A 14,159-nucleotide genomic window follows, 5' to 3' on the forward strand; every position below is an offset into this window, starting at 1 on the left:
GGTGGGCACCTACGCTTCGGCTAGGGTAAGACCTTATGGACCCAAGGTCCTCCCTTAGTTGGCACCTACGCCCTTCGGGCCTAGGGTAAGTTTTATGGATGCAGTTCTGGGGAACTGCATATGGTGTTCGGTTAGAGGGTGATTCTGTATTTTTAAGCTAAAACACTAGTGACGTTTTCACAAATTGGAACTGAACTGATTTTGAAAACTTTACTGATGTTTCATGACTTTATTGATGAACTGGTTTCGAAATCTAAATTGTATATTTTATTTTTGCACAGTTGGAACATATTGAGCCCTAGTTCACTCCCCCAAAATTCTCTCTTTTCATATGCTTTTTGATAGGTGATTCGTACCTGGAACTTGGAGGATCGACGCATTCGTATTATACATTTTGTTGTAATGTTTTTATTTTCTGATTTGCCTTTATTTTGAGTGACATGTGCCTATATTTTGAAAATGTTGAAATACTTTATTTTATTCAGTTTCTACGACTTTAATTATCTAGAATTGAATTTTAATGTTGTTAACTATATTTTTAAAGATATTTATTTTTAATATGGTTTTACATTATTGAAAAAATATTTTGGAAAATTTTATCGTAATATGCTAAATCTGGTTATATCGTATAGGTTGGGTCTAAGAGGTTACAAATTTTGGTATCAGATCTTTCGATTTTTAAAATCTAAGAGATTGAATGGGTCCAAACTAAAATAAATTTTCTTTACATAATTTAAACTATATAATTTACATTTCAAATAATTTTATTAATCATGTTCAAAGCCAATAAATTATTATAACTTGTAATCATTATAATTAATTTAATTAATAATGTTCAATACAAATTACTTAATAAAATAAAATTAATGATTATATTGAAGATTTATAACATAAGAATCATGATATAAGAATCATAATTAATATAATAAATCTATTTATTAATTTAATTATCATAATTAATATTTTATTATAACATTTAAAAATTAATCATATTAATTAGTATGATTTATTATAAACTCAAAATCTCACAATTTTATTAAAATCATATAATTTCATCAATGGTAATATATAAGTCAGGTAAATGTTAAATCAGGTAAATATCAGATCAGGTTAATAACAAGTCGGTTCATTTACATGTCATGTTGAAAACAAGTCAAGTTCATAACAAGTCAGGTTGAAAACAGATCGGGTAATATCAGTTATTTACCAGGTCAATCTCAGGTTCGAGTTCATATCAGTCGAATGTAGGTCGGGTTCGGGTATCATATTTTCAGTTCAATTCGGGTTCAGATTATTCTCAGGTCGGGTTCAAATCCATAATTTCCATGTCCAACTCGTGTTTAGATCAACACTAGTTCATACTCGAGTCAGGTTTTGGATCGCCATAGCTCAGGTCAAAAACAATTTTGACTCGAGTCAGTTTCGAATCCCACAGCGCAAGTCAAAAACAGTTTTGACTCGAGTTGGTTTCAGTCAATTTTACAGGTCGGTCATCTTTTTACACCCCTACTTCTAACTAGTCACGCCTTTTCTCTTCGTTGGTCATCGGTCATCATTGTTGGTGGTCAAAAAAACCTAAAACGCATCATTTTAACTTATTTTTCATCTTCAAAACTAATCTTAGTTTCATCAAAAAGAACTTAAATTGCCCTATCTCTACAAAAACACCCTCGAAAATTACTTTCTCCACTCGTTGATCTCCCATCATCGGATGTCCCTAATTTTTTAGTATGTTACTCCTTAATGTTAGATCTTTCTTCCTACCATTTGAACAGGCAATTTTAGGCTTTGATCATCTAATGATTTTTTTGTTTCAATTTTTTTTACCTTTACACCTCTCTTTTTTTTAAAATTATTTTCTCATTTTTTACTATCTCTTTTGTAGGCCTATAAACGAACCAAACGCACACGAACAGATGTATGTTCATATTCGTTCATTTAAAATAAACGAACATAAACGAACAAATTTTTTTTTGTCATTCGATTAAAGAATATAACTTGTTCATGTTCGTTCATTTAATAAATAAACGAACATAAACGAACATGAACATAAGCGAACACGAACATAAATGAACACGAACATAAACGTTGGAGACCCTACCTTCCATTGTTCTTTCACTAAAAATAGTCGACAATGCAAATCAACCAAATCTACAGTGATAAATAGCGTAAGAGTTTATTAGCAGTGATGAAATGTTTAAAGATATCAAATATTTCGATCGATCTTTTAAAGATATTAAATGATTCACATGACTTTAATTTAACGCTATAACATTTATCTTAGTGGTCCATGATTACATATGAACAATCATTTCCACTACGTTATTCTAATAAATTCGCCGGCTAAAAGTTTTGTGACATCAATGTCAGACTTTAGTGAGGTTTGTTAATAATGGTCCTTTCCGTTGGCAGAGTAGAAAATTTAACAGCATGAAGATTTCGAATGGTACAAATTGGACTACAAGGCAATAACATTGATTCGAAATCCCTTCGATGCTACATATCATAACTGATATTATTGCTAAACCACCATTCAAAATTTTAACGTACCTAAAGTCTACTCCACAACTAAAGGTCACACAAGAACTATAAAAACAAAAGTTCATTGCAAAGTGTATTTTCTACTTTTTAATGGGTTCTTCCTGGAAAACCCATTACTTTCGCTATTACACTCTTTTTCAGAAATTGCATAGAAACCTTTGTTTTGTTTTCTAGCAAATTCTATATATTTTTCTCTTTACTGATGCTCATATACTTCCTATTGTTACCTTTATCTTCCCATCTATTTATAGAAAGAAGTATGATATTTTCTTGAGTTTTAGATGTGAAGATACCCGCAATAACTTTGCATATCAACTATTAAGCCAAATAAAATAGAGAAAGAGATGAAAACAGACCTGTAAAACATCAGATTGCACTATAATATAGCTTGTTTTGAAGCTTTCAGCGATCGTCTCCACTCTCCAGTGAACACCAGAGTTTGGGGAAAAAGGGGGAAAATGAATATACATGCGAGGTGTCTCACGTGTTAACATATTGGATTTAATCTCCAAATAAAATTGAGTTAATTATGGAGTTGGTCATCAAAATATCAGATTAATTAATATTTTTAAGATACTTACAAATTGATCACCAAAATTGATTTAAAAAGATTGGGTTAAACACAAATGAATGAACATAAACGAACATAATCGAACGAACATAAACGAACATAATCGAATGAACATAACCGAACGTTCACGAACGTAAATGAACGAACGAGACCTATGTTCATGTTCGTTCATTTAATTAAACGAACACAAAATCTTGTTCATGTTCGTTCATTTAATAAATAAACGCACATAAACGAGCTTCCCGCCGCACGGTTCATGAACGGTTCACTAAACGTTCAGTTCATTTACAGGCCTACTCTTTTGTTTTGTATTTTATGAGTAGGTTTAAGGTTGAAAGCTATTACGGTTTCATCGATTGAATAAGATGATGAGTCTGCAGCGAACGTTGCACATTGATGTGCATTGATATAAAATAAGGTAAAATTTACAGATAATCATTAAACTATGACAAAATGATCTTTTTAGTCATTTAACTTTCAAAAGTTATAAAACAAGCATTAAACTTTAGATTTTGTTAAAAAATAAGCATTGATCATTAACTATCGTTAAGGTGTCATTCTATATTAATAAAAAATATATATTATTTGGCCCTTCAAATTTGAATAAAATTTTATTTTGATATATTTTTTTAATAAATTTTTTTTAGAATTTCACAATTTATTTTTAAAATTATATATATTCTTAAAATTATATTTAAACTTATTAAATAAAAGTTAAATAATTGAATCACATTGCTTAACAAAAAAGGGACTTCTCTTTGTGATAATTGAAATTGTTGGAACTCAAAAATTATAAATTATAAATTTTAAAGTTTAGTCATAACTAAATAAAAAATTATTTGTAAAATAATTTGATGAATTAAAAAAATAAAATTATAATTTTGAAAAAAGTATTTTTATAATTTAAAAAAATTAATTGTGAATTCTATTTATTTAAAAAAAATACTTTTTTAGAATTATTACTTAGAAATGTTAAAAATATATTAAAAATGAAATTTTAGTTACAACTGAAGGGCTAAATAAGATTATTTTTATTAATTCAATATATAATATCATTTAAAGATGTAATATTCTCAATATAAAAAAGATGCAATATTCATTTTATAAAAAGAAAATAAAGTTTAATACCTATTATATAGCTTTTGAAAATTTAATATCCAAAAATATTACTTTAACATAGTTTATGTTGAAATAATTGAATGAATTGATTCTATTTATAATTAATGAGTTATCATATTTTTTTATATTTTTGTTGAAACTTAAGTTAATTTATTTTAAGGGTCCGTGGTTCACTGAAAACATTTTCCGGAAAATGAAATCTGGAAAATAAATTAAATTTCTGAAAAACATTTTCCAGAAAATATTTTTCATATTTTCCAGTGTTTGAATTGTACATTGTAAAATGTTTTACACTGTTTGGTTAATTTTTCTGAAAACAGTTTTCAGAATCTGTTTTTAATAAATAAGCATACATATTCGATATGTTTTTATTCTTAACCTTTTAGTTTTAAAGGTTCATTTTATTTTTTTCATTATGCCATTTACAATATATATACTAAAAGGTGTCAATGGACTTATTATTGGCGTATTTCAGCTGTCAAGATGTAAAACACACAGAATCTGTACTCATAGAAGCTGTTCTCTGTCAAGCTGGGAACAACTATGACAAAAACAAAACATGACATCTAAGTGAAATATCTCATGAGATCAACCTGGTCATGACAATTCAAAACCAGATATTCTACAATGCATGATAACACATTTGCAATGTTCAAAGCCCTGACATAACCATTCTGGGCACCTATCCAACTAGCGAACCTTACAGTCCAACTAATAAGTTCATGTTCGAGCTGCAAAGTGGCATTAAGATGATCATCGCTAAGCTTTTTGCCGGATCCAATAGAACCTAAACTTTTGGCTTCTGTAATCACCTGACATTGACTACGATGGCATTCAAGCATGCGTTTCCACATTATGTTTAACCTGGAAAACGAAATTGCAAGAAAACAATTAAGGCAAAAAAAATAGTAAATGATAAGCAAATATTGGTTTGTGGAGTGACGAAATATTGCACATTCAGCAAAATCAAGGAACATGCTTCACTTCACTTATAAAACTCCCTCTAACACTTCATACCCTTTAAAGAACTCTCAGGCCAGTACCCCCATTATTGACATCCACCGCTCATCATCGTATACTTTTACAAGCTTCAACAGCTAAGACAAGAGATTCCTAAATATTAATGCAAAATACTAAAATGCCAAAGCAATGCCATTATGCAACCAATAAAGACAGCAAAAGGATTCTGATTAAAAATGCTAATTAAAGATATCAAATGACAATAAAAATGGCAATGCCAAAAGTAAGATGCAATTATGTCAGTTAATAACAAAACACTAGCAATGTACGTAGAGAATAAAGAATGAGATAGAAAAAAGTAAAATAGTTGAACAAGCAAAAATAATACCCTTCAATCAGTTCATTGAGCAGAGGCCATAGCTCCTCATCCTTGATCTTATTAATTATCACAAATATCTTGTCAACAACTTGAATTGCAATTCTTATCTTTGTGGATAGGCTCTTGATCATATGCCGGGTTGAATCAGTTTTTTTTGCTTCAGCACCCCTTTCGTCTAGCCGTTTCAACTTAACGACATTTCTTGTCATAAGCCACCCGCATCTTCTCCTCGGCCTGCATTGCATCAAAAACTTCTAGCTCAGGAAAATCAGAAAGGTTATGAAACTAATAAAAGAAGAGGCATAAAGCTGCTCTTCATCCAGGGAATAACCAAGTCACAGACTCACGGTGCTCATAAAGTAATCCTAAAATGGCCTTTCTTCATATTTCAAAAATCCACCAAAAATTAACACTACCCAGATGCCCAAATCAATAGATTTCAACAGAAAGAACATTAAAACTAAAAACACAACAAGAATTCAACATACCCATGAGTTCTCAGCAGTCTCCTCTGTGGGAGAGTGGCGCAAATCGAAAGCAAAGATAAGAGACTAGCTCTCCTGATCCTCACCGGCTGGCCTTTCTTTAAGCCATCGAGCGCGAAATTAACCTCATCCACATGCTCCATCATTTCCCCGAATTCTTGAGCCTCCATCAGACTCGAAGTCGACGAAATCCACGAAAAACTGGGCTAAAAGCTCGGTTTTGATTTATGCCGAGCTGGTGAAAATGAAAATGGAGGTCAAGGAAGATGAAACATCTATTAAAAAAGGAGGTGAATGAAGATGAAAAGGGAGAATATGAACAGAGAGATACATGAGAAGACGACTGCCCGCCTCGCCGGTGAGAAAGAGGCCACTGGATTGATCGATTTTACGGTGTGGAGCAAGGGACGGGAGAACAAATTGTTTTCTGTGTGGTGCAAGGGAGTTGCAGAACGATGGAAAACAGCTTACCCTTTTCTAAACGGCAAGTTATTTTACAAAAATTTTCTTTAATTTTCCGTTGACCGGAAAATAAAATACGTTGACCTCGAGTTTTACGCGAACCAAACACAAGAAAACGGGTCCTCAACCAAACATACCCTAAATATCATAATTTAAAGAATTTAGATATCAATTAATTTAATTTATTTTTAATTTAAAATATTATGTATAAAATGGATATTTCATCTTTTTAAAAGTACATTTTAACAACAATATCAAACACTAAAATCTTAATCTCAACTCATTTTTTTAATGAATAATAACCTTCCTTGAGTAACCACTTGTATTTAGGGATAGACATAGATCAAGTTGGGATCGATTTTTAATCAATCCGACTCGACTCAAAAATTATAGACTCTTCACCCAATCTAAATCCGACCCGAAAAATATGCACTCTTTACTCGACCCGCCTTTGAAGATAAAACTCGAACCTGACCCGACCCAACCCGGAATAATATATTTATAAAAAATTATTATTTTTATTCAATAAAAATAAAGATTGTAATTGGAGAAAATAATATATAGAGAGGTGTTATTGCAATTATCTCTGAATATATAAGATAAAATTATATTTTTTCTGCTTGGGTCAGATCATATATTTTTCACCCTAAACCTAACCTAACCCAACACGAACACAACATCTAAAAAACCCGGCCTTAACCTAATTTTAAAAAAAACATCTGATTCAATAAGATCAGATCGAGTCAAAACCCTTCGAGTTTGAGTCTCGTGCTCATCCCTACTTGTATTCTATGGTAGTAAATGAGTTGTTTTTTCCCTTTGTAAAAGAAGCATGTCCTGCAGAATTGGAATGGGGAATTTCTTGCTTTACAAAGAGAATTAAAATAAAATCCAGAGAAGCACATTATTAGGTGTATTTTTTTTTGAAAATAACATTATTAGGTGTACAAATATTTAAAGCAGCACCTTACTTGTAGCAAAGTAGTAGTTCAAGGGTGTAATTGCCTCCACCCAACAAACAACTACCCCTATAATAATAATGCCATTATCTACATGCCTTTAATATCACCACAACTCCCTTAATACAACATTTAAATCCTATGCTATTTAAGGCTTTTCCACCTATACCACCCTCTTCTTTTTAAGGGAAGTTCATCCACCCGAATCAAAGCATCACAAAAGACTTATATTTGAACGCTCATAAAAACTTATAGAAGTTATAAGATAGTATATGTTCAAAAGAGTCTTAATCATTTAACAATAATAAATGCTTATATACTCTTATAGAAATCATATTAAAACCAAAAACCTCTATTAGATAACAACTATCCCTTAACTATTCGTGTACGTAGACCAAAGATTAAGATGATTGATTGCTTATCTATTTTCATGTTTATTACAACTGCAAATCTAGGTTCATCTTATCATAATAATTTGTGGGTCCTTAAGATAATTAATTCATTTTATTGTTGATATTATTATTTTTATAATATATAAAATGACATGAATTCTAGTATACTTAAACATATATTATTTTTGATTTATGAGTATAAAAAAATCTAAATAATCTAAATATTGCATAAAATAATAAAGGTTACTATACCGATCATTGAACATATGAATAAAAAGAATCAAGCAAAAACAATAATAAAATAATAGACATCAGTCATGAGTACAACATTTCCACCCTACCCACCACTAATCTATAATAAAATACCCACTAGCTTCCTAAACAAGGCATAATGTTTCCTTAATTATTCATAATATCTAATGCTTAGCATATTTATTTGAGAAAATAACCTCAGTGACCAAAAATCCCAGATAATATACGATTTTGACTAACTTTTTTTGGATTTGCGAAAATGACCAACAAAATCGCAATGCGATCTCTAATTCGCATTGCGATCTCCACTATCGTAAATTCGCGTTGCATTTCGCGTTGCGATAGTTGGAAAATCGCGTTCGCATTGCGATAGTTGAAAATCGCGTTGCGATTTTCCATTTCGCGTTGCGATAGTCTACAGTTGTCGTTGCGATTTTCCAAATTCGTTGCGATAGTTAAAAAAAAGATTTTGTTTCTTAAGAATTTTCTCTAAAAAGATAGTATCCGCGCGGACGTGTCGAAGACACGTATTACCACGACCACGACCACGACCACGACCCGACCCGACCCGAGACGAGACGAGAAGGCGGCGGCGGCGCGCGAGAGTCCCCCTTGTTCTCTATCACTCAACAAGGAAGTGGGAAAGCCAAGCCTTAAATACCATTCCCAATAGTGTTTCCAATACTATGTGGGATTTGAGCATTACCAACACTTGTTCCCAATACTATGTGGGATTGAGCCTTAAATAGTGATATTATTTTTGAATGTTTTGCTTAAAATTGCAATAATCACGATTGATTGTAGATTGACTTTTAATTATGACATATTTAATCGTATAATACTAATGCAATTGGTTGCTGATTCAGTTGTTTTAAGGTGCATGATTGTTAATTGTTTCCTGAATAATCACATTGTATTGGAAATAAGTGTTGGTAATGCTCAATCCCACATTGTATTGGAAACACTATTGGGAATGGTATTTAAGGCTTGGCTTTCCCACTTCCTTGTTGAGTGATAGAGAACAAGGGGGACTCTCGCGCACCGCCGCCGCCGCCGTCCGTCTCGTGTGGTGTGGTGTGGTGTGGTCGTGGTCGTGGTCGTGGTCGTGGTCGTGGTCGTGGTCGTGGTCGTGGTCGTGGTCGTGGTCGTGGTAATACGTGTCTTCGACACGTCCGCGCGGATACTATCTTTTTAGAGAAACAAAATCTTTTTTTTCAACGAATTTGGAAAATCGCAACGACAACTGCAGACTATCGCAACGCGATTTTCAACTATCGCAAATCTAAAAAAATTGGTTAGACGTAATTTAAAACTCTAAAAAAAGAAAGTTAAAATGCAACTAAAAAAGTAAAAAATAAACGCAACATTATAAAAAACATTACATTTTAGGTTAGACGTAATTTAAAATATTATATTTTTTATAATATTTTAGGTTAATAACCGAAAATATGACTTTATTTGTAACATTTTAGGTTGCAACAAAAAATATTATAAAAATTCACATTTTAAATTACATCAAACCTAAAATATTTTTTTTATAATATTTCAAGTCGTGCTTATTTTTATTTTTTTTAAAATTTCATTTTAACTTGTACCGTCGCACAATAAAACTCCCCGAAAAAAAAACAAATAGACAAAACTAGCCTAGAAACGGCAAACCCCCTAAAATTTATAAATAAACAAATGTTATCTTCCTCCCCTTTTATAACCCCAATAGAATCAAGATTTTTATAAATTTAAAGGAATTAAACTTGAAATTAGAGATGGCAGCCGATGCAATTACAGGTCTTGGGAGTGAAAGAACAGAAACCGAAAGGCCTGTTTGGAATGTTGCAATTGATTGCATAGCAACAAGGCGACGGCAAGCAAACGCCTCTAGCTCCGCCACAGCAAGTACAAACAGCACACATCTGAAAACTCCTTAAATTCCTTTTGCTTTCATTCAACCACATCATCTTTTCTTCCAAAATTGGAACCATATCTGAAGACCCATTTACCTTCAAATCCATTACAAAATAAAGGGAAAAAAGTTTAATTTTTTGACATGAAAAACAAAGAAATTTGAACCTATGGAGTAGCTGGGTTTGCAGCGTCTGTGCATTGTCAATGATTAAAAAAGATTATGAACAGGTATGACGTTATAATTATTCCATACAATTCAAAAAGAAAACAAAGGGATCTCAAAGCAAGGATTTTGACTTACTTGTGCCATACTTGTAGCCTCGTTGTGATTGAAGACGAAAGCTGAAAGAAGCAGAAACAGGAGAAAAAGTGTGAACCCATGAGCAGATTTCATGGTTCTTGAGGTGTTTGCGTGAATTGCTGAACAGCTAGCAAAAGAAAAGAATGGGGAAATGTAATGTACAAGAAAGTGATATGGGTCTTGGTTGAAATTTAATTTGGTGCAAATCATAAATGAAGAACATTTTAACAGCTTTCGGTGGTGCTAAATCCAGTGCATCTTAAATGAATTTTAACTCCACTGCTGGAGTAGTGCAAGAAAAGGTATTTATTAGTGATTAAATGTGTCTTTATCGTCGTTGATGATTAAATTTTATTTTCATTATTTCATGTATTTAAAAATTATTGTGTTTATTTAGATTTTTTATAGGTAAGAAATCATAGGTATAGAACGTGGCTTCAATAGTAAAAAGTAAGGTTATTTTTTTTTAGAAATTTTAAGTTTGAGTGGTGAGGGGTAAATAAAACTCGACTCGATTCGATTCAAAAAAATCATTTTTTTTCAATTTCAAGTTATTAGAGTTATCGATTCGGTTTTCGTGTTCGAGTCGAGTTGAAAATTTTGAATTACCTGAAAAACTGAAAATTTGGCTCATTATTTTGACAGTTTTGCAATTTAGTACTTGATTTCTTTTTCCTTTAATTCCTTCTTCATTTTATGTTCATTTTTTACCAAACTTAAACCACATGCTCCTAAACTAATGTAGAATACTTATGTGCTTTCAATTCCTCTTTTCAATAACATTTTTTTAATTTAATCCCTCAACTTTTCATGATTTCCTTATTTCTTCCATTCATTTTAAGTTCATATTTTACCAAATTTGAACCACATGCTCCTATACCACTATAGAATACATATGTAGCTTCAATTCCTATTTTTTACTAAAATATACTCTCCTTTTATTTAGTCCATTAACTTTGCATTGTAGTAAATTTGGTCTTTTGACTGCAGTTGTTTTCAAATTCTTTCTTCCCATCAATTCTTTGACTCTTTTATACTCTTAACAATATTTTACCCTCAAAATATCTTCTTTAAAATATAATATTGTAAATATATTTTATAACTTTTATATTGCATTTGATATATTAAATAACATTATAAAGTGAAAAGAATATGAATATATACAGAGGGTTAGGATCCACTTACATCTAGTGTAAAACTTTTAGTTTTACACCTTTTTAGGATCGTTGGATGAGGGGAAATCAAAGGCTGAGATTAACTCATTGTTTTTTCCAGTGAATATCTTCACATTCCCTACTGTTATTCTCAATCTTTGATTTCCTCTCATCCAACGATCCTAAAAAGGCGTAAAACTAAAAAGTTTTCCACTATTTAATTGGATCATGTCCACACACACACACACATATATATATATATAAAGAAAATTAGAATTGGTCCTTACTATAATACTATAAATAATTATAATAAAATTTCTATAGAAACTCGAATAACTCGACTTGAAAAAATTTCAAGCTAAGTTCGAGTTATAAAATACGATTCGTCAACTCGAATAACTTAAAAAAAATTTCTCGACTCGATTTAGTGCTCACCCCTACGAGCAGTTGCGTCTGTAGAATGTATATACATTGTCAATAGATTAAAAAAATTTCAAACATATATTATTTTATAATTATGAGAGACTACTAAAAAAACTATATGTTTATCCTTCGAGAAAAAGGAAAACAAGTGTTTAATTTAGTAAATTACATTTTAACATGTACCACTAGCCTAGAAAAACATGAATATTTAAAATATTTGAAAACGTAATTAATCCTTTTACGAGGCCACTTTTCTCACTGAAGTACTTTATATTTTCCTTAATTATTAAGTTATTAATTTAAAGTTTAAAAATTAAAATCAGAGTTTAATTTATTTAATTTTAAATTGACGGTACCCATAAATTATTTAAATAAAAATAAAAACCATATTTTAATCTATTTAATATTAAAACAAATAGAATTTTAGAAGTAATTCTAATAAAAAGGAAAAGGGTAATTTAATTTTAAAATAAATAAAAGCCTTCAAAAAATAATTGAACCATTAGTTGTGTGTACGCGTGCGTGTAGTTGCGCACGTGTTTTTAATTTATTTAATATTAAATTATTAGAATTTAAGAAGTAATTAAATAAAAGAAAAGAAAAGGGTGATTTAATTTTGAAACAAATAAAATCCTAAGGGTAAATTACAAATTTGGTAACTAAACTTTACTTCTCTCTTATTTCACTCATTGTACTTTAAATCTTTTCAATTCTTCACTGAAACAAATAAATTGAGTTTTGTGGTCACTAAGTTGTTTTCTCACTAACGACATTATAAATGAATTGTTATATAGATGCAAAATGACATCATTTTGGTGAAATATTTTTTTAAAAATGAAATCATTTTAATGCCGTTAACTATTTAATGGCGGAATAAACCAAAGAACTCAATATATTAAATTCAATGAGAAAATTGAAAAGTTTTAAAGTTAAGTGAACAAAATAGGAGAAAGAGTAAAGTTTAGTGATGAAGTTTATAGTTTACCCAAAACCTAAAAATGTAATTGAACCGTTATTTGTGTGTGTTTCTGTCCCTGCCTTTCTCGTAATTTCGTTAAACAGGTTGCTACTTTAGGCTAATACCATTAAATAGATGAGGTGTTTTGATATTTTTTTTTAAAGAAAATTGTATATTTTTTTGATAAAATAATCAAAATATATACACACGTTTTAATTTTATTTTTTAAAAATATTATGATTTAGCAGGTTTTAGCGGTGCTAAATCGAGTTCATCTTAATGAATTTTACTCCACTGCTGGAGTAGTTCATGAAAAGGTATTTTATTTGTGATTAAATGTGCTTTATCGCCGTCGATTATTAAATTTTATTTTTATTATTTTATGTATTGAAAAATTATTTTGTATTTTTATAACTTTGGGTAAATTACAAATTTTGTCACTGAACTTTGCTCTCTATCCTATACTGTTCACTAAACTTTAAAATTTTTCAATTTCCTCACTAAACTTACTACATTGAATTTTTTATCACTCCTCCGTTCAATAGTTAAAGACTTTAAAACGATGTCGTTTTAAAAAATAAAATTTTCATCAAAATGACATTATTTCACATCTATATAATAACTCATTTATAACACCGTTAGTGAGAAAACAATTGAGTGACTAAAAAAATCCAATGTATTAAGTTAAGTGAGGAAATTAAAAAGATTTAAAGTATAATAAGGGAAATATGAGAGAGAATAATGTTCATTTACCAATTTTGTAATTTACCCTTATATTTTTTATGTTTAAGAAATCATATTTATAGAATGTATCAATGGCATCAATAGTTAAAAGTAAAGCTATTTTCCTTAAAAAATTTAAGTTCGAGCAGCTATCTCTGCATGGTATATATATATTGTTAATAGATTAAAAAAATTCTAAACATATAATATTCTGTAATTATCTTATACTATTAAAAACCCATACGATTATCCTTCGAGAAAAAGGAAAACATGTATTTTTTTTTGGGTTTAGTAGAATTTAAGAAGTAATTAAATAAAGCGTAAACTACATCAAATGCCACCAAACTTTAAGCGTTGACTCATTTATACACCAACGTTTTAATTTTGTCAATTTTAACATTAACATTTACTTTTAAGTGCAATTATACCACTTTGTCGTTAAATCATTAACGACATGATGCCATGGCAGCTTCACGCCATGACGCTGCTAAAGTGGGTGCCTCACCAAAACGACATCGTTTTACTTGAAAAGATTTAGTTAAAATTTGAGTTTAGTAGGATTTAAACTTTAGACCTTT

General features: G+C 30.3%; 2 protein-coding genes across 2 annotated transcripts; both read right to left on the reverse strand.

Annotated features, from left to right (window-relative positions):
- Positions 1-4,700: 4,700 nt before the first annotated feature.
- LOC120116924 lies at positions 4,701-6,540 on the reverse strand. The gene is made up of 4 exons (XM_039137305.1): positions 6,387-6,540; positions 6,059-6,290; positions 5,580-5,804; positions 4,701-5,095 (listed from the first exon to the last, which is right to left on the reverse strand). Exons 2-4 carry the CDS (start codon positions 6,223-6,225, stop codon positions 4,798-4,800), a joined length of 690 nt encoding a protein of 229 aa, XP_038993236.1. The 5' UTR covers positions 6,226-6,290; positions 6,387-6,540; the 3' UTR covers positions 4,701-4,797.
- A 3,253-nt stretch (positions 6,541-9,793) lies between these two features.
- On the reverse strand, positions 9,794-10,477 carry LOC120116913. Its single transcript, XM_039137293.1, has 2 exons — positions 10,324-10,477; positions 9,794-10,117 (listed from the first exon to the last, which is right to left on the reverse strand). Exons 1-2 carry the CDS (start codon positions 10,414-10,416, stop codon positions 9,878-9,880), a joined length of 333 nt encoding a protein of 110 aa, XP_038993224.1. The 5' UTR covers positions 10,417-10,477; the 3' UTR covers positions 9,794-9,877.
- Positions 10,478-14,159: the final 3,682 nt, after the last annotated feature.

The sequence above is a fragment of the Hibiscus syriacus genome, unplaced genomic scaffold (genome assembly GCF_006381635.1).
Source record: "Hibiscus syriacus cultivar Baekdansim isolate YM2019G1 unplaced genomic scaffold, ASM638163v2 tig00110307_pilon, whole genome shotgun sequence".
NCBI classification, from domain to species: domain Eukaryota; kingdom Viridiplantae; phylum Streptophyta; class Magnoliopsida; order Malvales; family Malvaceae; genus Hibiscus; species Hibiscus syriacus.

Bases quoted from the DNA above. Each gene is read 5' to 3' on its own strand.
- LOC120116924 (XM_039137305.1), bottom strand. From the start codon at position 6,225: ATGGAGGCTCAAGAATTCGGGGAAATGATGGAGCATGTGGATGAGGTT. The intron at 5,805-6,058 runs GTATGTTGAATT...GATGCAATGCAG, and splicing joins AGACTGCTGAGAACTCATGG to GCCGAGGAGAAGATGCGGGT. The intron at 5,096-5,579 runs GTATTATTTTTG...TTCGTTTTCCAG, and splicing joins CTCAATGAACTGATTGAAGG to GTTAAACATAATGTGGAAAC.
- LOC120116913 (XM_039137293.1), bottom strand. From the start codon at position 10,416: ATGAAATCTGCTCATGGGTTCACACTTTTTCTCCTGTTTCTGCTTCTT. The intron at 10,118-10,323 runs GTAAGTCAAAAT...ATGGATTTGAAG, and splicing joins AGGCTACAAGTATGGCACAA to GTAAATGGGTCTTCAGATAT.